The 24,423-nt window shown below is 32.8% G+C and overlaps 2 protein-coding genes across 2 annotated transcripts; both read right to left on the minus strand.

Annotated features, from left to right (window-relative positions):
* Nucleotides 1-2,041: 2,041 nt before the first annotated feature.
* On the minus strand, nt 2,042-19,968 carry Wdr81 (WD repeat domain 81). The gene is made up of 19 exons (XM_085198063.1): nt 19,691-19,968; nt 18,706-19,603; nt 18,170-18,329; nt 17,704-17,863; nt 15,153-15,277; nt 14,666-14,844; nt 11,951-14,437; nt 11,366-11,541; nt 10,668-10,855; nt 10,187-10,262; nt 9,821-9,994; nt 9,306-9,466; nt 8,831-9,076; nt 7,952-8,159; nt 7,422-7,577; nt 6,512-6,658; nt 6,214-6,363; nt 5,673-5,779; nt 2,042-5,201 (listed from the first exon to the last, which is right to left on the minus strand). The coding sequence occupies exons 1-19, from the start codon at nt 19,895-19,897 to the stop codon at nt 4,970-4,972; spliced, it is 6,237 nt and encodes a 2,078-aa protein (XP_085054189.1). The 5' UTR covers nt 19,898-19,968; the 3' UTR covers nt 2,042-4,969.
* A 1,133-nt stretch (nt 19,969-21,101) lies between these two features.
* Nucleotides 21,102-24,408, minus strand: r-l (rudimentary-like). The gene is made up of 4 exons (XM_085198219.1): nt 24,088-24,408; nt 23,526-24,000; nt 22,708-23,177; nt 21,102-22,384 (listed from the first exon to the last, which is right to left on the minus strand). Exons 1-4 carry the CDS (start codon nt 24,232-24,234, stop codon nt 22,052-22,054), a joined length of 1,425 nt encoding a protein of 474 aa, XP_085054345.1. The 5' UTR covers nt 24,235-24,408; the 3' UTR covers nt 21,102-22,051.
* Nucleotides 24,409-24,423: the final 15 nt, after the last annotated feature.

The raw sequence follows: 24,423 nt of genomic DNA on the forward strand, positions 1-24,423 counted from the left end.
ACGGTACTCTTATAGGCCCGCGCGTGAAGGAATTAATCCGAAACCAGCTAACGCAATCAAAAGATACGAGCATTTTTGCTTATATTTTTCGTTTTTGTTGAATTTTGAATCATAAAAATGTATAGTGTCCTTTTTGAGGACCTGCAGACTGCAATTGTGAAAAACACAGGCTGTAACTTACATTTGTATTGCAAAAAAACGTGCATCTATACCTAATCTCGATCTTTGTGGGTTCGATTCCCACTCGCGGAATTGTAATATTTAATATTTTCATTTTCTCGTTTTGGTAAAGAGGCAAAGCGCAGCGTACCAGTACAGGTACCAGTGTAGTCGGTGGAAAATAGGAAAATACGTGTGTTAATAGGAACGGAATGTTCATAGGAGTATGAGGTTCCAGTCCAAGGTCCAAGTTCATTTTAGCTACACTGCTATGTGCATATGGATACAACGAGAAATTTAAAAAATGCCGTCAGATAGAAGCAGGTAACAATAAATAAATAAATAAAAGAAACAATTAGATGCAGCCCCAATCTCCATTAACCTATTAAATTGATCATACGTGCAACTACTAACAACGTAACCAATAATTAGTTTAAACTAAGTACAGGCGCAGGCGCCGCGTCAAAACGAAGGTGTGCATTTCGTTGAAATGTAGGGCACACGACAGCCAAGTTACTGAGTGAACGACTGTAGTCTGTAGTCTGTACGTACTAGTACACCTACTCGTATGTCACAGGTATGCCGCCTTGCGTGAACTAGTTTAAATTTCATATCAAATGGCCGCGCCCATTCATGTGTCGGGCATATCATTTGAGAAAATGAACCTAAGGTCTGTTAGTCATGATTAAATAAATAATGTAATGTTAAATGTTTCTTTTTTAACTTTTATGCTGTACAAAGGCAGGCAGAGGTAGGCAAACGTAGAGACGTAGTGTTAAGACATCCTTTTCGTTAAGAAACTCCCGTTCCGTTTTTTGCCCAATTTTAAAGACATTACGTATCGAGTGAAGGAAGTCAACGCCACGCTTTGCCTTGTTACCATAAAACATACAAAACTTAAAGCTTAAAAATAGACTTTCTCAAATATAATTTTTTTCATGTAAATACTACAAAAACCCGTTCTATATTAAATATAATATAGTCCTTTAGAAACACGTAATGCCTCTATAAGTAATTCGTATGTCGTATCGAATATTTTCTTTTACTCAATAACATTGGTCTGCACATGTATTTATGTATAGGTACGGCAATTAGGCAGGTATCCTGTTAGTGTATTGCGATAACTTTGACTCACATTTGATTTATGATTTAATATAATATTTTAACTCTATGGCCATTTTTATAAATATTTATATGTACAGTTATTTTTTGTTACATAGTGCAACGTCAATAATGGCATTCTAAATATATTTTTTAGGGTTCCGTACCTCATAATAATTTAATATTTTACATAACAATTTATGGTGCTTCTGTCAAGACCATTTATCATCAAATTACATCATCTAGCTGAAATTGATATTAAATATTTAGTTCTATGGTCAGAAAAGTCAAGCATCTAAAGGAAGGCATCAAAAGATACAAGCATTTATAAGAAACGTAAAAATACGAGTACTTCCCAACCTAAAGGTATTTATGAAATTAGGCACAAACTGAGAACTTACTTAATTAAAAAATTATAGATATTTCAGTTTTCAGACAACTTTTATAAGTTATACTTCCTCGTTGGCCCACAACCCCGAAATTGGTACGAATGAAGAATATAGTCTCAAAAAAATAAGATCATACAAAATATGAGATAAACTAACTTAATTAAAAAATATTTTACTAGTTTTTTTTTCAGACAAATAAATTCCTATATAAACTACATGACATTAAAAAAAAATCAAGATTTTTGTTTAATCTGCTTCGTTTCTTCTCCCGAAATAAGCCCGAATGGAGATCTTATCTACATCCGCGCTTATGATCAGGTGTTGTGCGACGACGAGTTATTTGAATTACGTTTTATTTAGTATGTTTTAGAGAATGTAAATATTTAAAGAAGTTTTGAGTTCTAAAAATAGTTTATTACAAAAAATACATCTAAAACTAAATACAATATATAGGGAACGTGCAAATTTACAAAACATACAACATGACTTACGTTTTATTTATATATATGTAAGTAATTAATTAAACCTTTTCTATAATATAATATATATAATATGTAATTACATGTTTTTCAAATGTACAACATTTATAATATAGGGTTGAGGGAAATAGCTTTAAGATTTATAACTTGGCACCCATTTGTGATCATTTATTTTTATTTTACATTTACTATTACTTTTAATATTATACAAACTTATCTTCTCGATGTATATATCTGGATTTTTTTAATGCAAATGCTTCCTATATATTTCTATATAATAAGTATTTCCTAAAATATAATTTAGAGGCAATTAAAGCTACTTTTATACAATAATTCGTCTGTCTATTTATGGAGAACAAAATAAATTTTACTATTCAATTCAATACAGTTTACATAGTTGCATTGCTGATAATAGACCGTATAAAATTGCTTTTAATTCGCTATATACCTCAGAGACGTCAATTAAGATTTAACTGACATAAAAAGCTAATTAACATTACTGAGTGCGACCGTATGTGCTCGAGATATAATTAGATACTTAACCACTATAACTAAGCATTTTCATTAATCTTAAACAAATGGTGAAACAATACCTTGTTTGTGATATCACATAACACTAAATAAAAATCATTCTTTCAGTCATTATTATGTCAAATGTGCACTAAATTAATATTAAAGGAACGTAATTTTCGAAAAAATACTTATTAATAATCATGAACACAGATTATAAATATGAATTTAAAAAGGAATTTATTTTATTTTTATTTAGATTAGCAAAAAAGTAATTTCATTTCCTTCAATAATAAATTAATTTGTTCACGAATGAACAAAAAATCGATTAAAATATTAATCAATTCAATTTTTTTCTTTATTGAACAAACAAAATATATCATGATTATTAAGAAATAATAAGAAATAAAAGTATTTTTAGGTTATGTCTTGAGATTAGCCTTAAGATAATACTATTTTATATTTGATATATTGCAAAAAAAATCCCATATTATTATGTATACTATCTTCTATGTAGTAGGGTAGTGAGAAGGAAGGCCTGTATTTATAAATCGCACTCGAGCCTGAGATCGATCTTGAGATGCCGCTTTCATTCATAAGTTATATATCTCTCTCATCTCAAGATCGATTTCAGACTTAAGAGCGATATATAAATACGGGCCCAAGAATCCACTGTTTTCTACGCCCTTATGAATTCGAGATACTGCCTTTTAAGTGGTGGAACTCAAATAAATATATATATATAAGTTAAAAAAATGTTTTGTCATATATTTGTTAGGGGATAGGAATAGGAAGGGACTTAACTTAGCACCCTCTCAATCACGAGTACATCCTATTTATTATATTAATTAATTATTATGTCTTTTATTATATTATACAATGTTATTTTTATAATTATAAATGTTACTTCTTATTACTACTTACTAGCGTACTACTAAATACTCGTACTTTAGATGAAAACAAAAATAATAAAACACAATTTTAAAAGAAAAAACACTTGCAAATTATGTCTTTGGTAACGAATTATTTGTACTTTCCTTGTATTCACAAGCTAATATTGTTAAAGAATTATGTTTTAGATACAATAGAAACTCGATTAACCGAATTTTTGTTTTGTCCATAAGCATACGGATAAACGAATAGCTGCGTGACGAGTGGCTTTTGGTTTTCTCCCGATTTCGTATCGAATCCGCGACTGAACCGTATATATGGTTGGCCATATTATGGTTTTTATTAGTTTATCAGACGTCACTCTTCTACATCGGCAAATTATACAGAATGGATAATCCGTATAATCGCGAATCCGTATAATAGAGGCTTGGATAATTGAGTTTCTACAGTATATTATATACTTTACTTTTTCAGTTTATGTACGGAATGACTTCACCTTATAACTAAAATCCAAACCCTGTGCAAATATATCTTATACCTTATACATTTCAAAAATAATAATATGCTTTAACTTAACTAACGTATAGATATATATTTCTCAGAAAAATAATCCAGGTACCAGCCTAGCGATTTACAATATTAATTCCCGTTGCCACTCAAAGATATCAACTAACGTTTAACTGTAATTAAGCTGATGTAATAAAGAGTCGGCTTTGAGTCTACAGCTGGAACAGCCCATTAAGAAAATTCTCAAGAGACAGAAAATATTTTTAAAAAACTAAGAGTAGACGTACATATTTAGAAGGCTAAAAGGGCCATAAGGATCATATAATATTTTTTTACCCTATACAAAAAATGGATTTATCAGGTTTACATTCTAAGCCCACGCAATCCTATGCAATCGCTAATTGAGATATCTGAGTGTGGCCGTAAGAGGGATTAGGTGCTAATTTCTAGATTGTTCTATTGCACCAAATAATAATAAATGAATAGATTTGTCTTAACATTATTGAATTTGAGTCAAAGTGATTACATACAATAATTGCATTTGACGCAAGGCGAAAATAACTTGAGAAATCGACGTTCATTCATATTTAAAAAAAAAAACTTTTTCCGAGAATATATAAAAAAATTGAACGAGGGTACGAACCCGCGCCTCTTAGAAATCGTTTAAGATTATTATACGTTTTCTGGCAACGTATTTTCTGTCCTATGTGAGGAATAATATTTTAATAATTTTATTTTAATAATTTTTAAAATAGTTTTACCTTTATTAGGTTTCCTTTATTTATAGTATCAATGAATTCCGAAATCTTTGAGTCAGTTTTACTGTAACTAAACTGTACTAAGCATCAGTGATGTTATTATAAAAAAGTTAACTAAAGATGTCGACTAATTAAAAACCAATACAAAAAACAAGAAAAAAAAGCAAATTCGAGATCAACAAAGTAAACTAATGTTGCCATTATCGCTGCCCAACAAAAGTAATCTATTTAGTGGTAAAACAGACATACAAGTTAAAACACCTTTGAATGTATCAGATCTTAATTTAGTACTAGAGAAGGAGGCGTCTTGGTCTAAGGAAGTGTGGACGCCGATGCGATTGTTCGTAGTTCCCGATATAAGCTCGTTGTAATAGACGGATAGACAGTGTACTGGTTCTGTGCTGCCTCTGATTTGGGTGGAAAATTAGTTTATGTTACTATATTTGTTTTGAGGCCGTCGTGGCCCAGGGGTACAAGGAGGTGACTGTAACGTGCCGGTTGTAGGTTCGAAGAAATATTTATTTAATTTTTTATTTCCATTTCTTCGCTCTGGTATCGAGGCAAAACGCGACAATGAGTTCCGCCACTCAACACGCAATGCCTCCAGAATTCGTCGGAAAGTGGGGAACGGAGTGTCTTAACATTAGGTTCCCTCTGCCTACCGTGCTGTATGCGAGATACAGCTGAAAAAAAAATTATACAGATATTTATACTTTGATTAGTGGTGACATAAAAAATCTTGAAGAAAGATATATTATAAAATTTATAAAATGATTTTTGGACATGTGCCTTCTACATGATGCCATTGACTGGTATAATTTAAAAATCGATTGTTTATAGATTAAATAAAAACTAGCTATATAATCTAAAATACTTACTTCAAATGTGCTATAAGTTCGCCATCATCAGCCCTCCACAACGCCGTAACTTGGTCCAAGCCAGAACTGAGAAGGCGATAGTCATCAACAGCGGCAAGACGAAGCACCTATGATATATTTATATTTAATTAATTTATTAATTTGATCTACAACTGAAATCATGCTATAAGACAGTAACAAAGAGAGGGTTAAACATAGTAAAGCTTAAGAAGATTTAACGCATCATCTTTTAACGTGATTACAGCATGCTACAATATAAAAAATTATTAAACAAATAAATCAATAAGCAAGAAAATAAATCAACGTCGTTTTGCCTCGTTACCAAAGCGAGGAAATGGAAATTCCTCCAATTGCGCATTGAACTCACAACCGTCGCTTTTGCACTGTCAAGTAGTTACGTGTTGTCAAGTAGACAACGCATGTCTTTATCCAGCATTACTCACAGGCGACGCCTACTCTATGACAACAATGAATGATAATGACAGCGTGGGTCTCTTCCCGTTATATATAAGTATCATAAGTATAATTCATATATCCCAACCTCTCCATCATGAGCCTTCCACACGGCTCGGGGGGTACCGGTCCTCAGGTCCAGGAGCACCAGCGCGCCGCTGGACAGCCCAGCGCATGCCCACAGCCCCCCCGGAGACACACACATGCAGCGGATAAACGCTGTGCTGCTTGTTACCACCTAAGGAACACAGAAAACATTTTTTTTTTTTTTAGCATTTTTCCATATTAAGGATAGAAAAATATTTTACATAACTTATAAAAAATTTTAAGTAGCGTGACTCGAACGTAACGTCGCGACAGTTAAAAAAAAATAGCCACAAATTCACCTTAAACTCGTGAGCCCTGCAGTCCCTGGTGTCCCTGGCGTCCAGCACCCGCAGCGTGGCGTCGGTGGTGGCGGCCAGGATGGCACAGGAGGGGCCCGGCAGAGTGCGCACTATGCTGACTGCTGCTTGGGATTTTGTGTTTTCTAACTATAAAGACGTGTAATATTCTTTTTTAAACAACAATAAATAATTAAGGTAGAGGAGTTTGAAACGAGCAATTTAAAAATTCAAATATAGCGGGGTAGGCGCAGAGAACCTATTGCTAAAACACTCCGTTCCTCACTTTCCGCCCAATTTTTTGAACAAACGTTCATTTTATTTTTAATCAAACGAGACATTGCTATTGGCGATATCAGAGCTAGGATATACTATATTTTTATCCCTCGAGTGAAAATCAAACCCACTTACATAATATATAAAAATCTATAAATTACACATAAGAAATAAAAGATTTAGCTATTCAAGAAATTACCCGTAAAATTATGCAAAAAATATGTGTAAAATTATTAATAGTCAACGAATCGTGGCCGCTCTGAATAACTTCAGAGCAGCCACGATTCGTTGACCGTACTATTAATAATTTTACAGCCTAACGGCTTAGTTAGGAACTATTGCGCATTGTACACTCGGGAGAAAAATTCAATATAAGAAAAAAATCCTAAAAACCTGCAACTAACTTCAGGGCGGTCACGACTCGTCCACTATTAGTACCAGTGGGACCAATATTATAAATGTGAATGTTTGTCAGGATGGATGTTTCTTCCACTTTCCCACAAAAACTATTAAACAGATTTAGATGAAACTTTACAATAATATAGCTTATTTATCAGAATAACACATAGGCAATGATTTTATTGATATAATGATTTTTTATATTTTTTTGGCTAAAAATAAGAATAATTATTTTTACCTGAGAAACCACACTTTCCATAAAGGGGTCCCATATATGAACAACGGAGTCTGTAGAGACAGCAAGTCGGAGCGATTCTAGAAATGTTAAAGACACAACTCCCTTTTTGTGGCCCGTGTAAGTCCAATTGCATTGAGTTGTTGCATTACCGTCGCCCTGTTAAGGATTTTTTTTTATTTTGACTAATTTTCTACAAAATTATATCAGTCTATAGCAGGTTTCCTAACATTTACATCTACATTTATTTATAGTTTAACTCTTAATTATTACACTTGGTATTTGATAATCTTATAAAATTTACATAAATATGACAATATTAGTAAACGCATTTTTTTATTCAATAGATATATTGAAATTTAAATAAACAACTTGCGCAAGAGATTTAATCTTAGTAAGTTTGAATAACGCAACCAAAAAATACCTATAAAGACTTGTTGCTTAAAACAGTATTATAATATTTCGTTTTATTATTAAGTATTCTTTTCTAAGTGTGAAATAACGCTTTAAAATATAAAAAATATATATTATACCTGATTTCTCAAAGACCAGAGTTTCACAGTTTTATCTTTGGAGCCACTCATAAAACTATTCTCGTTGTCAAGACAGTGTATGGATTTGACTGAGTGTGAGTGACCGGCAAACGTTTGTAGCTTTATTTGCTTCAAATTGAACCTTGTATCCTTGTCCGCGCGACCGATTTCATGCTCCCAGTAGATGAGCCAATCGCCACGAAGATGTCTTAGAAATATATATAAAAAATTATCATTATATTTAATAGCACAGAATATATATGTTTATGTTTACTTTGAACATTATTTACACGTTATTGTCATTATATTACTGACTTTTTTTTACTCTTGTCCGCTGATAAGTGGGTAGGCAGAGGAAATTCAACTTTAAAACACTCCGTTTCCATCTCTCCACTTAATTAGAGATATTCCGTGTTGAATGAAGGAACTCAACTCTGTGCTTTGCATAGTTACCAGAGCGAAACAGTGAAAATATTAAATAATTAATTCTCCGAGTGGGAATCGAGCCCACAGCCATCGAGCTTATAATCACACGCTTATGCCACTGCTACTGCCACTATACGCGATTTAATTTTCAACAACTACAAAAATTAAAAAAGGAATTTTATGAAAGGATAAAAGTTATATAACTTTATTTACCCTAACTGGGAAAAAACCTACGAGTATAAACAATTACTCCCGCATCTTTTAGCTATAATATGTTTTTTATAATATTTTTCATATACCTATGTACAATATCTCTCTCACTCTTCTTACATTGTGAAACGAAATTTCCAATCCCTCAGGGGGAATCAATCCCACAAGCATTGTGTTTATATTCAAGCAATATCTTTGCGCCACGACAACCTCGAGTAATCAAATTATTACTATAAAACTCACCTATCACTTTTAACAGCATCCATTTTATAAGAAACCACATCGAAACCATCGATTGGTCCACTTTCACAGTCGCTAACATCTATTCTGTTTCCCACTAAAGTGACATTTGAACCGAAACTATTTGAACTAGATATATGATCGTTTAGTTCTGGTCTTTGAGGTATATCTATTGTCTTTTTGCTTATTGGCTCATCGCTGAATGACGATTGGAATTTCTTATCTTGACGTGATATGTGGAGTGGGGAACTGTCGAATACATAAAAAAGAAAAAATAAAATAAATCAGCTTCACGCTGTATCCCGCACGCAGCAGGATAGGCAGAGGGAACCTAGTGTTAAGAGTGGGAATCGAAACCGTATGCAAGACAGATAAAATTTTATTGTAGCAGAAAGTCAAATAATATGTTTTTTTATATGTAAAATATGAACTCACAATCACCATTCAATCAAGCACGTCTCATATAAATACCACTAACCTTAGCATATGACTTTGTCGATACTTCGAACACAGGTTGCGAATAGTATCGCTATTCTTCAAACACCGTTCCAAATTATCAGTTCCTATCAGTTTAGTGAATTTAGTATATGATTGATAAGAAAGCTCCTCATTGAAAACCATTAGGAGTTCTTCTTGGGCCTGTAAAGAATAAATATTTAATTCAGCTTCACGCTGTATCCCGACGACGGCAGAAATCCGTTGAATTTTCCTATTTAAGAACTCAAGTAAGACAATAACAACAGGGCAAAGGGTAGGCAAAGGGGACCAACCTAACATTAGGTCCCCTAAATACTTAATTTTCTACATTCTGTCGAATTTTTCGAGGCATTGCGTATAAGTGGCGGAAGTCAACGCCGGACTTTTGCTGTTGTACCAGAGCGAAAAAATGAAAATATTAATAAATAATAATTTATTCCCCCGAGTGGAAATCGAATCGAATAACTATACAATTATAATCGATTAATATCAATAACTATTAAATACAACACTCACAGACAGCGTAGTAACATCGTGCCGGTCGCCCAGCGAAGGCGGCGTGCACGCGAGCTCGGGGAGGTCCGCCCTAAACACTCTACCATCTTTTATAGCCCACTCAGCCGTGCTACCGTCTCTGCATATTTCTAGAAATCCTTCTATTTTTGATTCTGTAGAATCCGCCTCTGACGACTGGAATGAGGTAATTTATTTATATTTTTTTGTAGGAAAGCAATTTCAGTTTTTCAATTTACAATAATATGTAACTTAATAGTTTTGTTGAATTTTTAATATGAAAAATTACATTTACTAATTATATGGTGTGTTTAAATAAGTATTTGAATAATGTAATAATAATATACCATATTGAATAATTTTGCTTACTTTATCGAAATTATTTTCATCTTGTTTCGGCCAATTGTCTGTTTTGCCAGTTGCTTTATCAAATGTCAAGAAGAATCTGAAAATAATTATACAAGTGAGTTTACGTAACAATAAAAAAATAATGATTACAAAATAAACTTTAAAAAAACATATTTTGTTTTATTAAACACAAAGATTTTTTTTCGGTTTCATGCTAGGCAGGATGCCTACTGTAGCAGGGCAGAGAGTACCAAGTATTAAAATCTCCTTCTCCTAAGACGCTGTCCCGGTACGACGGAAGGCCTTGACAAAGTTATACCTTAGCAATCAATAAAGAGCAGTACGGTCGACGAATCATGACCGCCCTGAAGTTAGCTGTAATTTGGTATGCAGATTTCATATTAGGAATTTTCTTCTGATTATTTTTGTTTACAATGTCCAAAAGTTCAAAACACTTCAGGGCGTTCATGACTTCTCGATCATAATATACATAACGCCCCACCTTTGTAAGGCCGGTACACACAAATGTTTCCTAGTCATTTCGGGACCAATGCGCACTGCGACCGCATATAAAGCATCTAATAGCTTGCGCGTTAAGGCTCGACGAGCGGTAGCGCCGCTCGGATACGCACATCTTGTAGTGGAGGCCAGTCTTAACGCTGGTTGCAGGATTGTTTTTAGGAATGTGTCCTAAAATTTGTATTGATGATAAGTGATAGAGTGATAGATGATAAAAAAAATATTAATGACGCATCAAACGCTATTAGCATTATATTTAGAAGGTATGTAAGAGGTCAGTTATAGCGCAGGGGCACAAGTCTGTAAACGCAAGTGGTTGTAGGTTCGATTCCCACTAGATGAAATATTTATTTAAATTAATATTTTAATTTCTTCGCTCTGGTGTCGAGGCCTTCAGAATTCGGCGAAAAATGGGGAACGGAGTGTCTTGGAACTAGGTTCCATTTGCCAACCCTGGTGTGCAGGGGATACGGCGTGAAGCTGATTTATTTTGATTTTAAGTTAGAAGAGATTAAGCACATTCCCTAAAATTCTCAAAAACAAAAACAAAACTTGATCAAAAAGGCACCGATGCTATAAGTCTATGATGTACTAATAAAAACTACAAAAAAAACAACAAATCTTTACAAAATATGTTAAAATTTACTAACTAGAATAATAAAAAATACATATCAAACACACCTGCAATTGCTCCATAACTTTAACATCCGACATGAAAGGCATTAGGTACTTAATTAATTGTAAACAAGCGACCACTCCCCCCTCCAACGGCGTAGACAACCGACGTCTGCAAGACGCGATAAGTTCCCCCATGTGGGGCAAGTATTGGAATATTATTAGCTGTTCGCCGTACATTGCTGGAAATTTATTTATACTATGGTCAAAAGTAGTATTTCTGCAAAGTTTCTTATGAATTCGGAAATGAGAAAGAAATATAATATATATATTTTTGTACGTCAATTATTGTGTCTAACCAGGTCAGGAAAAGTCTCTTATTATTAATGAAAATATTTGTTTGAGTAGAATTTAACAAACAACCATGGCAGCTCCAAATTTGGGACAATTGGAGCCAATTTGGTTGGTATGGTACAATAATTTATAGTTAGTTGTAGTTGGTATAGTATAACAATTGTCTGGTATTTACACAGATTTTTTATTTACATCTTAACATCTACAAAAACAATCTATATTTTATTTTTATATAATTATGGGTCATTCTTTCAAACAAAATATACGCTACTAAAGCATATTTATTAATATACTAACCGACAATCGAAGTAAGACACTTGATAACTTTCATAGCATTTTTGTCGCCAACTACTTTGCTGCTAACTATTGATATTTCATCAAATTCGTCTTTATCGCCATTCTCCCAAGGCGCTAAATTTTCTTTTCCAATGTAGCACAATGTTAGCATTTTTAACAAATTCCTTGTTATATACCTACAAGTTAGCACAGGTCCTAATCTGTGAGCGAGCCATATTAGACTTTCAGAACTCATATCAGAAATTTTATATTCATTCTTATCATTATGATTCTCTTCGCCATCTTCTTCTTTTATTTGTGATATTAACAATGTTTTGTTTTCCACGTTTTTTATGAGCTCTAAACTTTTGATTTCACGTAAATTCGGTCCATTTTTAGGCTCTACTCCTTCTGAACGCGATTCTTCTTCAGCAAAATGCAAGTAGCTTGTAAACATTGGTTTAGGTATATCGATAGTGGGCGACGTTGGCAACCTATTAGAATCTTGGAATGTATTTTCACTTTCGTCTTTCACTATCACATTCGTTTCTTTAGAGTTACTGGCAGAAAAATTAGTAAAAAATCTAGAATTTCCCGGCGATATATATTCAGTTCCTGGAGACGGAGTTTGTAAGAGATTAGAATCTTTATTATTTGAGTCTAAAGATCCTGTCGGTGATTTGCTCCTGCTGCTGCGACTAGGATTCCTGTCCTTATCATTTTCAAAATGGAATAACTCGTTCTCGCTTCTACTGTCCTGATCTCTTTCCTTTAAGCCATCATTCACTTCAGACATACTTTTCTCTACATTTGGAGTAACAACGTGTTCTGAACCGTAGGATGTATCTGGGGAAAATATATCAGAAGTAGTTGTGAGAGCATTTTTCAGATTATCGTCAGAATATCTTGGTTTCTTATTATATACGGCACGACTGTGACAGAGGTGACCTGGAGAAGTAATTTCTGGAGTCACATCCTTGTATCCACCAACTGCCTCTACCAAGTGTTGCGTAAAGTTATCAAGGAAACATTGAAGACCAAGTCTGACCATCAATTGCAAAAGAAATATATGATGATATAGCTTTACATATTTTTGTTTGCTCGCTAGCCCTGCACTCGTTACTGCATCTATATCAGTAGGTTTATGCTCTGATTTATCGTAAACATAATCATCATCTTCGTATAAATTTAAAATATGTCTCAATAGTTTATTTATAGTTTCCGTTGGTCCCAATGCCTTACTTATCGTATCAAATAAATGCCACGCAGCGAGTACTGATGTTTCTTTATTTTCCAACAACTGTATATAATGTTGAAGAAAAATATCAAGAACGTTAAACTGATTTTCTGTAGTCACTTGGTTTAGAAGGATTCCTAAATGTGTAATGCAAGCTTGTATTTTTCCTTCAGCAATTTTTTGAGTAAAATATAATTTAGTTTTGTCTATATTCTGGTATTTTTCACACTGAGTGCCGTCACATTCATATGTGTAAAGTATATGTAATTCGTTGTTAGTCAGTTCGTATTCGTGTAAGGTACTCAATAAATTGTGTAAAAGACCAAAACTGTGTGGAAATGGTATCAAATGCTGCATTAGTAAAGGTTGGACTAACTGGGACGGTGTGGGTGCAGGCAAACCCTTATCAGTCACCACCACCTTCTTTGAAGGCTCTTCTGTTATCATTCCTAATTCAGATTTAGCATTCAAACTTGGCGGATCAACATTCAAAAGCAAAGACGCTATATAACTCACACATTTTGGCATCAAAATAAAATTATGCTTGAGGACTGTCCGACAACAATTATATCTATCTACGAAATTGTCGTTAGTTAACCTTAAGGGACGCATATAAGTGTGTAGGAAAATTTCAACAATAAGGCACCCAATTACTAACATGTCTTGTTTCCTGCTTTCTGTCACAAATTGCTTGTACACAGCAGCGTCAGTTGTATAGCGAGTGTTAAACATTCTATTTTTTCTTTCCTTCAACACATTTTCTAAGTTATCCTGGTTAAACTTCTTCAAATAACCCTGATCGTAGGACGCTAAAAACATGTGATTAGTAAAAGCTGTATCTTCAGACGTGTCTTTAGATGTATTACCATTATCCTTTACATCTTGCTGTACTGCACAGAGATTCAACGTGACATTGTCTTTTTGCTTTCCCTTATCCTCTGCTTTACTAAAGAAACATTTGGTTCTAAAATTGTCTAAAGTTTCTAAAGCAATTATGGACGCCGCTGGATTAAATTCTTTAGGTAGATATATAATTCCTTTGCCAAGTTCAGATTTTTGGACTCTATAATGTCTAGAATGTGAAGAAGCCCTACTTTCACTAATAGAAGTATCATCATCTTGCCCTTTACATAACGAACGAGCCCTAGAACTGCTCTTATGTCGACGTGTTCTTTGGGACGGGACTGTTAAACGTGATATGTGCTGTGGAAGACTACTGGACTCTTCTTCATCTTCTGACACTTCTTCGGAGCTATCTCGGACGGATTTTTCTGTAATATAATAATTATAAAATACAATATTATATACTAAATAAATATTGAAAATCTTAAAGGAAATTGTTGTCGGACGGTAACTAAATTAAACAAGATAATACCTGGGTTTACTAAAAAGTGCAAAATAAAAACTTTTCCAAAATATTCAAATTTTTGATTAAGGTCACTGGAATTCCACAAATATGATATACACAAAAAATTACAACAAACAATAAGGATACTTACTAGCATCTCTACCAACAGTCCACCTAAGTCTAGGCGGTGCGGGGGGCGGCGCCCTGACCCGGCGTGGCGGGTGCGGTGCATTCAACAATTGTACCGCAGCCCCGCGCCTAGTACGCGTATGCCCGTCTACCAGAGACAGGCACACGTTCTTTGCTTTGATTGCTGGTGTTCCTGACAATCTAGAAATGTTTTGTTGTTTGAATTATATAGATTTTTTGATAAATTTGTTTTTGGTACAATATACACAACAGCGTCGTCGTGGTCAAATGTATTGGTTACGTGGGACTGAAAGAGCCTCTGACCGCATATAAAGTTATATTAACTTATAGGGGTATATTAACTTAACGTGATGTACCTAATATAGCGTATTGCTTTCCTCAAAAAATGGACTATGTATACAATACAAAAATATTTTTAAAATTCTTTTTTATTCTAATATTACTATAGAATATAAAGATAGAAAAGCATAGATATTTCACAAACTTACTTGTAGCCAAAAGTGATGTCGATCCAATGGTGTAGGTTATCTGACACATGAGTACTTTCTAACGCCTCCCTATGCTTTGTTATGAAATCCTCCACGCACGACGCCCATGAGGGAATACCCAGATCCTAAAAAAATATTTTTATTGATTTTATTTTTTATTATTATATAACGAAACAATTTCGTTGAAGTGTTTAATTTTAACAGAGGTTGTGAATTTTAATCCCACTTGAGGAAATCTATCTTTAGCAAGACAAAGTTAACCGTTTGATTGTTCGTTGCCAAACATAATATTATCTGTATTAAAGCAAAGTGGGACGATATAACTGTGTTATTCTGCAAAATATGATATTAAAAATTAATATAAAAAATAATCATGAACCTAAAAACCTGATAGTAATTTTCGTTGTCATAAAAAAAAAATAGTTTAATCAATTCTATTAAAATATACAGTTTTAAGATGTAAATAATCAAAACAAAAAATGAACTCAGCTTAATACAGCGTAACTTTATCCCGCGCACAGCAGGGTTACAGTGCGGCGGATACAGCGGGTACTACAGCGAAGGGAACCTAGTGTTAAGTTCTCTCTCTCCGTTCCACATTTTCCACCGAATTCTGTAGGCATTGCGTGTTCAGTGGCGGAACTCAACGCCGCGCTTTGCCTCGACACCAGAGCGAAGAAATGAAAATATACATTTAAATAAATATTTTATTTTCTGGAGTGGGGATCGAATTCAAAACCAGTCGCGTTTACACACCTTCCACTGCGCCACGACTGACCTCCGAGAATCTACGTGGTAAAACATTCCGTTCTTCAGTTTCCGTCCAAGTTTCGATACATTGCGTGTTGAGTATCGAAACTCAAGGCCACGCTTTGTCTTGACACCAGAACGAGGAAACGAAAAAATTTCATTCCCGCGACTGAAATCGAACCCACAACCATCGCGTTTCCGGGCAGTCGTGGTGCCGCTGCCCTACGACGGCTTATCATTATATTATGATTATTTTCCATTTATGATCGAAATGTAAGTGTAGCTGCATCACAAGTCTTTGTTAAACACGTATGCATGTGTAGGTAGTTATTTATATATGCTCCAGTTTTACTATAATTATTATCAGTATAGATAGGCAATTATTGTGGTAGGAACTGGTTTAGAAGTTACAACTACAGTACGGTCGACAAGTCGTGGCCGCAAAAATATGAAAAAATCTAATATTAAATCTGCGCCGTCTACAGCTAACTTCGGAAGGACCACGACTTGTTGACCGTACTACATCGAAACGATTCACATGACGCTATACGCCTTATGAGGCACACCTCATAAAGCGTATAAGCCTTGCTCAACAAATGCAGTGTACAACACAAAAATATTTTTTCAATTCGAACCAGTACTTCCTGAGATAACCGCGTTCAATCAAACAAACTATAGCTTTTGCGCATTGTTCACAAAGTAAGAAAATTTCTAAAATTAAAGCGCAATTTTCTACAGCTAACTTCAGCGCGGCCACTACTCATCAACCGTACTATATTTAGTATAAACATACGTATTATCGTATCAATAAGCAATGTGTGTACATATCATGGCGTCTGCTGCTTGCAATGTGATACTCCCTATCTTATTACTATGGATTCACGTTCTTGAGATACGTGACTAATTAATTGTGTTTATTTATTTTGTTAGGCTATTATCTACCTTTTAATTGTTATCGAAGTTATAAAGGTTGTAGGTTCGATTCCTTGTTGAGAGAATGAATTATTTTGTAATTTCATTTTCTTGTATCAAGACAAAGCGTAGCGTTAAGTTCCGAATTTACACGCAATTTCACGGAAATTGGATTGTATTTCTTTTTATTATTAATGTTAAGAAATTATTTTGTATACAGTAAATAATGATAACAGAAAATAATACAAAAAAACACCGAAATATTTCACTTGACAAGTATTTTAATTACATTTCTTTTGTTCTGTCGACTGAAAAGGTCGTTTTAACGAGCCTCGCTTTGGTATAAGTGCGATGACCTACAAAAAACGTCTACAGTGTACACTGCTTCTTATCTTAGTGTTTGTATCGCGTTATCTCATTAATTTACTGTAAAACATGATTTACAAGATGATACAAGAAGTACTTTGTAATAATCGCTAAATACCTACATGTAATAGATTGGTTTTATAAGTATTTTAAGATTATTTTTAATCTTTACATATATCCCGTATTTTGGAGTATGAAAGTGGAGAATTCATTGATAACCATCCATTAAATAGGTTCTTTGTTTAATTTGATATAAAAATGGTTAAATAAATTATCAAGATTAAGAAAAGTATAAACTTAATTTTTACGAGCAATATATAATAATATAGACATCGATGTCAATCAAATTTGTATACAATGCATAACAGCTAATCGTACGCAATTATCAAAAATTAACAGCAATTCAAAATACACTATATTCAAAGGTCTCTAGGCCTACCGTAAAGAAGGTAAAAAAATCAAACACTATACAAATATTTGAATATTTAAAAAGCACTGCTATTTTACAAATGTAATAACTTACAGGTAAATCTTCGTGTATGCTCTTGAAAACTGTAGGGTCAGTGTAGAACTCTGGTACGCACTCATCTGGCGTCCATTCTTGCATACGTTGTATAGATGCCGGGTACTCCGCGGGCACCCATTTGTTACGTACATACTTACAAAGTGTGTCTTTTGGAGTTCTATAATAAAATATATTGAATGTTTTAATGCAAATTTACGAATATAAGGATTTTTTATGTATTTACTTAAAATATCAGTACAATTGTACTGCTTTCCAACTAATTTTTTTGTACTATATAAAAAAATTTAATAAGGTAAATACTGTAAACAAAATTGTTTCATTTAGTTTATAGAAAATGCTAACAGCTGCACATTTTTTCTTCATGCCTCTCATTTTCTGGCCAGGACTAGACTAGTGCGGCGCCGAGTAGCGGAACTCAACCCCGCATTATATTTTATATTAATACACAGATATAAAAACATACCTTCTAGCCAAATAAACATAACAAGTGATATCAGATAGGGCGTCTGTAACATGATGGGGGATCTGGCCGTTAGCACTAGTGACGTCATAGGTCATGTCCAATTGACGATCACCTTTGTTCAGTCTGTACTTTGATTTACTTAAGTCCCTCCAATTACGACCTGATAGACAGACAACAAATAAGCATAGTTTTAATTATTGAATAATACATTTTTTTTCAGCTTCACATTGTATAACACATTCAGCAAACAGTAGGCAGAGGAAACAGTGTGAAGACTCTTCATCCTCCAAGTTTTCGCCGAATTCAGGATGCATATAGATCTCAATCTATAATTTGTAATTTTAAAGTAATCATTCTATCATAATTTGCTTTTCAATATTCTTTAATAAAAAAATATTTTAAAAAATCATGAGTTTACTTTTGTAGTAAAATAGACCTATGAATTTAGTAACTTATTCTCCCTATAAAAAAGGAAACAACAACAACAACTTATCAACAAATTCATGCCTTACACTAAATTTATGTTTATGCCTTACCACATCTTGAATTAAAATCAGTCACCCATGGAACCATAAAATGAGTCTGAGGATCATTAGCAGATCTACCAGCAAGTACGTTTAAATGTAACAAATAATCTAGATTTGATATCCTCCCTCTGACCCATAACATGCAAAGCTTTTCTAACTGCACTGCGTCACTACGCCAACACCACTCTTCACCTCCATTTTGATTATTTTGGTTACTTTGCTGATTGAGACTTGTACTTTGCTTTTGCTTATTTTGTTCAAATATTAATGAAGGGTCAAGGCAGTGTATATTATTTGTTATAGGTGGCATTATTTGCAACCACAAATCCTCTGACATATATATATCTTGTAACCGCAAGGTCCCCAAGCTGAGACCTCTATCACACAATGCTTTGGATAGACTCAAAAGCTGATATATAATAAATAATCCTCGAGAATATGTTTTATCTATTATGTTTGGACTAAAATTGAGACAATCAAGTAAATGGTTCTCATAATGTCCTCTGTACACTATAAAGAAATTATTTTCTGTTTCTAATGTAAATAAAGCAGCTAACAAATTGACATGAGTTTCATAAGATTTTAGAATATGTTTATTGGTAATGTCTTTAATTTCAATGAATTTTCCTGAGGAGTCTGATCTTACTCTTATTATATTACAGCCATACAATCTTAGAATTACTTCAGCTAGAAGTTGATCATGTTCTAACAAATTCACTATGGTATTTTCCTTGATACTTTCATTATTTTGACAATATTTCTTATAAGATTCCTTCCATAAATTCCTTTGATTACTTTGCGAGACATATTGAATTAATTGTGAAAAAGTTAAGGGAGTTTCTGCGTTAGTTTCATTTAATTTATAACGTGGCAGAGGCAATACTTTGGACACTTTTTTCTTTAACACCTAAAATAAAATACTTAAAGTATAATGTTAAACATATAATAAGTTTTGGTTCAAAATAAGCAATGATATTAGAAAATATGTAAATACCTTTATAAATATTTTTTTCCATGGATAAGGAACACTTTCACCTGGTTGTAAAGTAAAATCCAAATTATTTACACAATTATCAACTTCTACGTTTTTTAACCACTTCTTTAGCCAAGTATTGTGAACTACAACCGAAAATAGCGTCGGTGAAGCAGTAGGTAATATATTATTATTATTTATATTTAATTCTTTCGATATACTATCCATTTCTCATTTGATATTCTTTGTTTTGTTTTACAGTTTACTTATCGGATTCGAGGTTTCTATTACGAATTTGACATTTATGAAAATGACAAACCAAGTAAGTATTGCTATATAACTTAAAGCAGTAATTGATAATTGTCAAAATCTTTAAAGGACAATCAAGGACAGCATTGTGACTACGGTTTTTTTCATTTTTTACTGCTTGATCAATTATATTTTCTATTTTTGTACGTACAGTAATACTATTACTTTATCTTTGAAAGTTCAGTTTAGATTCGGACTGTACTTTAACTAAATCTTTGTTTTTTGTGTATTGTTAATTATGAAATATTTAAATATATTTTATATCGGAACAAAGATCTAAGTAAATAAACAGGATGTTATTCACTTCATCTTCATGCTACCTACATTTTGTCATTATTTGTTGATTTCGATTATCAATTATTAATTTACTTTGAACGCTAAACAATACGGGTAAACAAGGCTTTCATTAAAAATGTTGCTTCTATCTGTCATGATAATTTTTTTTTTCAGCTTCACGCTGTATCCCGCACACATCAGGGTAGGTAGAGTGAACTTAGTGTAGACACTCCGTTCCCCACTTTCCACTGAATTCTGGAGGCACGCCGCTCTTTGTCTCGACACCAAAGCGAAGAAATGAAAATATAAACGTATATAAATAGTGCAGTGAAATATTTTACAGCAATTTAGTAACAGGACCATAAAAATTATTTGAATTGAATTTTAAATTTCTCCTGCCCAAATACTTTCAACAAAATTTATTAATAACTTACTTAAATATAGCTTATATTCTTTTTTTAGCTTTACGCTGTATCTCGAACATAGCATGGTAGGCATAGGCAACCTAGTATTACGACATTTTGTTCCCAATAAAACAATGTAAACATTTCTTAAATATTTCATTTCCTCGAGTAGGAATCGAACCCACACCGCGTCGCTTTTATGGGCGTAGGAATATGTGATTTTAAAAGTACTCTCCATTTTGAGAGCAATATTTATAGGTTCGTTTCACAACTAGGAAGAGTGAAACTCGTTCATGTAATGACTTTTTGTCTGTTAAAAAGTTAAAAAAAGAAAAACATGCAAGTCAAATAAGGGCATCCCCTAGAATAGTTTATATTATACACTTCCCTTACTATTCTAAAAATATAAATGTACATATCAGGCTTAAATAAAAAAAACCAGATCTAACTTATATATTTATTTGTATACTGTGAACACTTCTAACTGGAATGTAAATTGTATAAAACTGTCAAAAAATTATTAAATTCTTAAAAGGTTATTCTTAAAAGGTTAAAGTTGGTCCATAATATCAGTCTCCTATCGCGTCTATTTCCTTTAGATCAAAGGAGGAAAAGCACCAATATCCATCTTTTTTTCGAAGTCAATAGTAATTCAAATAACTTTTTTGATATTTTTAAATTTTAAAGTGTTATTGCACACTTAATAACCGCCCAAATGCTCTGCTGGCCACAAAGCCATATGTTTTTGTCAAGCTAGGTCGAAATTCTTATATTCTTGTTACAACTTATTTATGTTGTTAGCATCTATTGGTAGGGTAGGGAGTTTTTTACAAATTACCCCTACCCAAAGATAATTGATATTTATTAAAAAAAAATTATATGTTTTCTAAAAAGTATTCTTCTTTCGAAAGTGTGGTATAACACTTTAGTATGCATTAAAAATTCTTCATACATAAATATTTAAATATATAAAACAAATAGAGAATTTGTAAGTCTACTTAGGCCTACTTATAATCTACTACATAATAACAATAACTAAGCTAACAAATATGTTAACAATTGAAAGATGTATAATATAACAACCTCAAAATACATAATTTTATAAAACTATAAACAATATTTTTTTAATGTCTGAAAAAACACTTAACTAATTTAGAACATACGTTTTTCTATTAGTGTATATAAAAATATGTTTCTGTATACCAAATATTTTTGTATATAATATTCTTGGTTATTTATATACCATAAGAATATTAAAATTTCTTATCGCGCATGAAGTGAGTAGGCAGCCGAGAGTTGAGTGGCGGAACTCAACGCCGCCTTTTGTCTCGACACTAAAGGGAAGATAAAAAAATATATTCTATTTTATTCTAATAATAAAAAAAAACTTAATTTATTCCATTTTACCAGACACTCTCTTTGTATAGCATTTCCAAAGAGCATCTTTGTAAATAACAGCTTGAGTTTCCGGACTCTTCGAAGCAACTATGCCTCTTCCAACCACTATCACATCAGCACCATTTTCCAATATAACTTTCTCCGGAGTATTATAAACTTGACCAAGATTATCTTTTGAGCTTTCCAATTGAACGCCAGGTGTGAGTTGAATTAAACCTGGATCATTAAATGTGTTTTTGTTCTGACACACAAAACCTGTTATCAATTCTGGGTATTTAGCTGCCATTTTCACTGTAGCCTCTGTATAGTCTGGAGTGATGAGATTACCCTGAAATTTAATTGTGTTTAGTCATATATTATATTCATAGAAAATTATAGTTTTTGGTAGAAAAGATGACAACTGGGAATTATACAATCCACTGCACCATGCTGATTTAGACAAGAATCCTTGAAGAGGTCACCTCAGAAGAAACTCTCCTTTCTCCAATGTTTTTTTTTATTTTTTGTATTTTAATACTTATACTATAGTGTGGATGATTTATGTTAGAAACAAAAATTGCATTAGTATTTTGTTGATAGGTTACGGTATCTACTCTGGTCCCTAAGAATATGCAAAATGGTTGAAAAATTTGTATAGTAATAATCATTTACCTCACAACTCATCTCAGCCAACAAAAACACTCCTTTATTTACTCCATTTGTTGAGCTATTCAAAGCCTTCAGAATCCCCTCCCCAGGTAAAGAATGTGATGTCACACAATCAGCCCATTCACCAATTTTATATAGCCCCCTCAAATACTGTAATGATACTGTATTGCCAATATCTGCATATTTTCTATCTTCTAGGATTAAGAAATTAAACCTTTGTGCTAATTGTTGCAATTGTGATATAAAATTGTCAGAAAAATCTTCAATAATATCTACATGGGTTTTCACTAAACAAACATGTTCTCCAACTTTTTCTATAAGGTCAAGAATTTTTGTGGAGGATGTTAGATCCACAGATAGACACAAGTTGGTTTTTTTAGTGGCCATTATATTGAAGAGTTGTTTTGCTATAGGATTTGCAGCTTGTTCAGCTCTTTTTTTGTATGAGAGCAAAGTTCTATTAATAACTGGAGCTAAAATGAGTTTAAAAATTATTAAGTTAAAATTATTTATAAAATAAAAGTATTAGATTATATAATTACATTACATTACATTTTATTTTAATTATTTATTTATTTAGAAAATGCCTACACTACACAGAAAGAATAAAGTGACAAGTCCATTCTGAACTTTCCAGCTAAATCTGAGACAATGACATGTTTAAACTCAACAATTCTTTTTTCTTAGAGCAGTTAATAAAAATATTATTCCTCTGAATTAAATTCGCAACTAATGTGTTTACAGTAAGATGGTCCCGCTACACTACCATTAAAATAATACAAGTTCATAACAACAATCTTTAAGAATTAGCAAATACTTACCAGAAACCGGTGCTTGGATATTTTGTAAATAATTAATAACATTTTTGCCAACTTCTTCAGATATTTTTTTATTTTTAACAAGAATATTAATCAACTCAGTCATTGTAAATAAAGATTTCATTTCTACATCATTAGATTCCAAATTTTGTCTACCTCCTTGTTCCCTATCTAAAATGATTATAGCTTCATTTGCCTTAAGACCTTCTTTTCTTAAGTCATTTATGGTTTCTAATACACTGGAACCGGATGTAACTACGTCTTCAATAATAAGGCACGAATCTCCTTGTTTATAATGGCCTTCTATCATTTTCTTTGTACCATATGACTTTGCCTCTTTCCGTCTCATCAACATGGATTTCTTCACTTTTACACTAAGTAAAGTAGCAATTGGTAACGCTGTATATGGTACGCCACAGACGTGATCGCAATTATTTTCTTTAACGGCAAAGTCGTATAGCAAATTCGATATTAATTCCTGAAATAAAATAAATATATATTTGAAACTTTTATTAAAATGTATGTAATGTTTAATTTGAAAGATATTCAAGTGAAGAATAATTACCATAACATCGGGATAGCTAACAATAACCCGCAAATCAAAATATACAGGTGTTTTTATTTTGCTTTTTGTCATAAACTCTCCGAATTTCACTGCATCTATTTCGTACAGTTTTAGGGCCAATTCTTCTAATTTATTTTGTTTATCCATAATGTTTTATTTATAAATTAGGGTAACAAGTTAACAACGAATATCAAAATAGTTTCAGTTTAACCTTTACACTTTAAAGTACACAGAACGCATTTACACAAGGGCAAAGTATAACCTATAACCTGTAAAATAAGTGGCAAATAAGTAGGTACTAAATTAGGTAAATATCTATAAAATTATATACGTAGA

This window comes from Heliconius melpomene, chromosome 15 (assembly GCF_056956725.1).
Source record: "Heliconius melpomene rosina isolate 202511_hmr_F chromosome 15, ASM5695672v1, whole genome shotgun sequence".
NCBI classification, from domain to species: Eukaryota; Metazoa; Arthropoda; class Insecta; order Lepidoptera; family Nymphalidae; genus Heliconius; species Heliconius melpomene.

Coding starts and splice junctions, on each gene's coding strand:
- Wdr81 (XM_085198063.1), bottom strand. CDS start 19,897: ATGGATAGTATATCGAAAGAATTAAATATAAATAATAATAATATATTA. Junction 17,864..18,169: donor TATGTTTATTTGGCTAGAAG/GTATGTTTTTAT, acceptor ATTTTATTATAG/AACTCCAAAAGACACACTTT. Junction 10,263..10,667: donor TGTGTACCGGCCTTACAAAG/GTGGGGCGTTAT, acceptor AATTATTTTCAG/ATTCTTCTTGACATTTGATA.
- r-l (XM_085198219.1), bottom strand. CDS start 24,234: ATGGATAAACAAAATAAATTAGAAGAATTGGCCCTAAAACTGTACGAA. Junction 23,178..23,525: donor TATCCAAGCACCGGTTTCTG/GTAAGTATTTGC, acceptor AACTCATTTTAG/CTCCAGTTATTAATAGAACT. Junction 22,385..22,707: donor TGGCTGAGATGAGTTGTGAG/GTAAATGATTAT, acceptor ATTAAATTTCAG/GGTAATCTCATCACTCCAGA.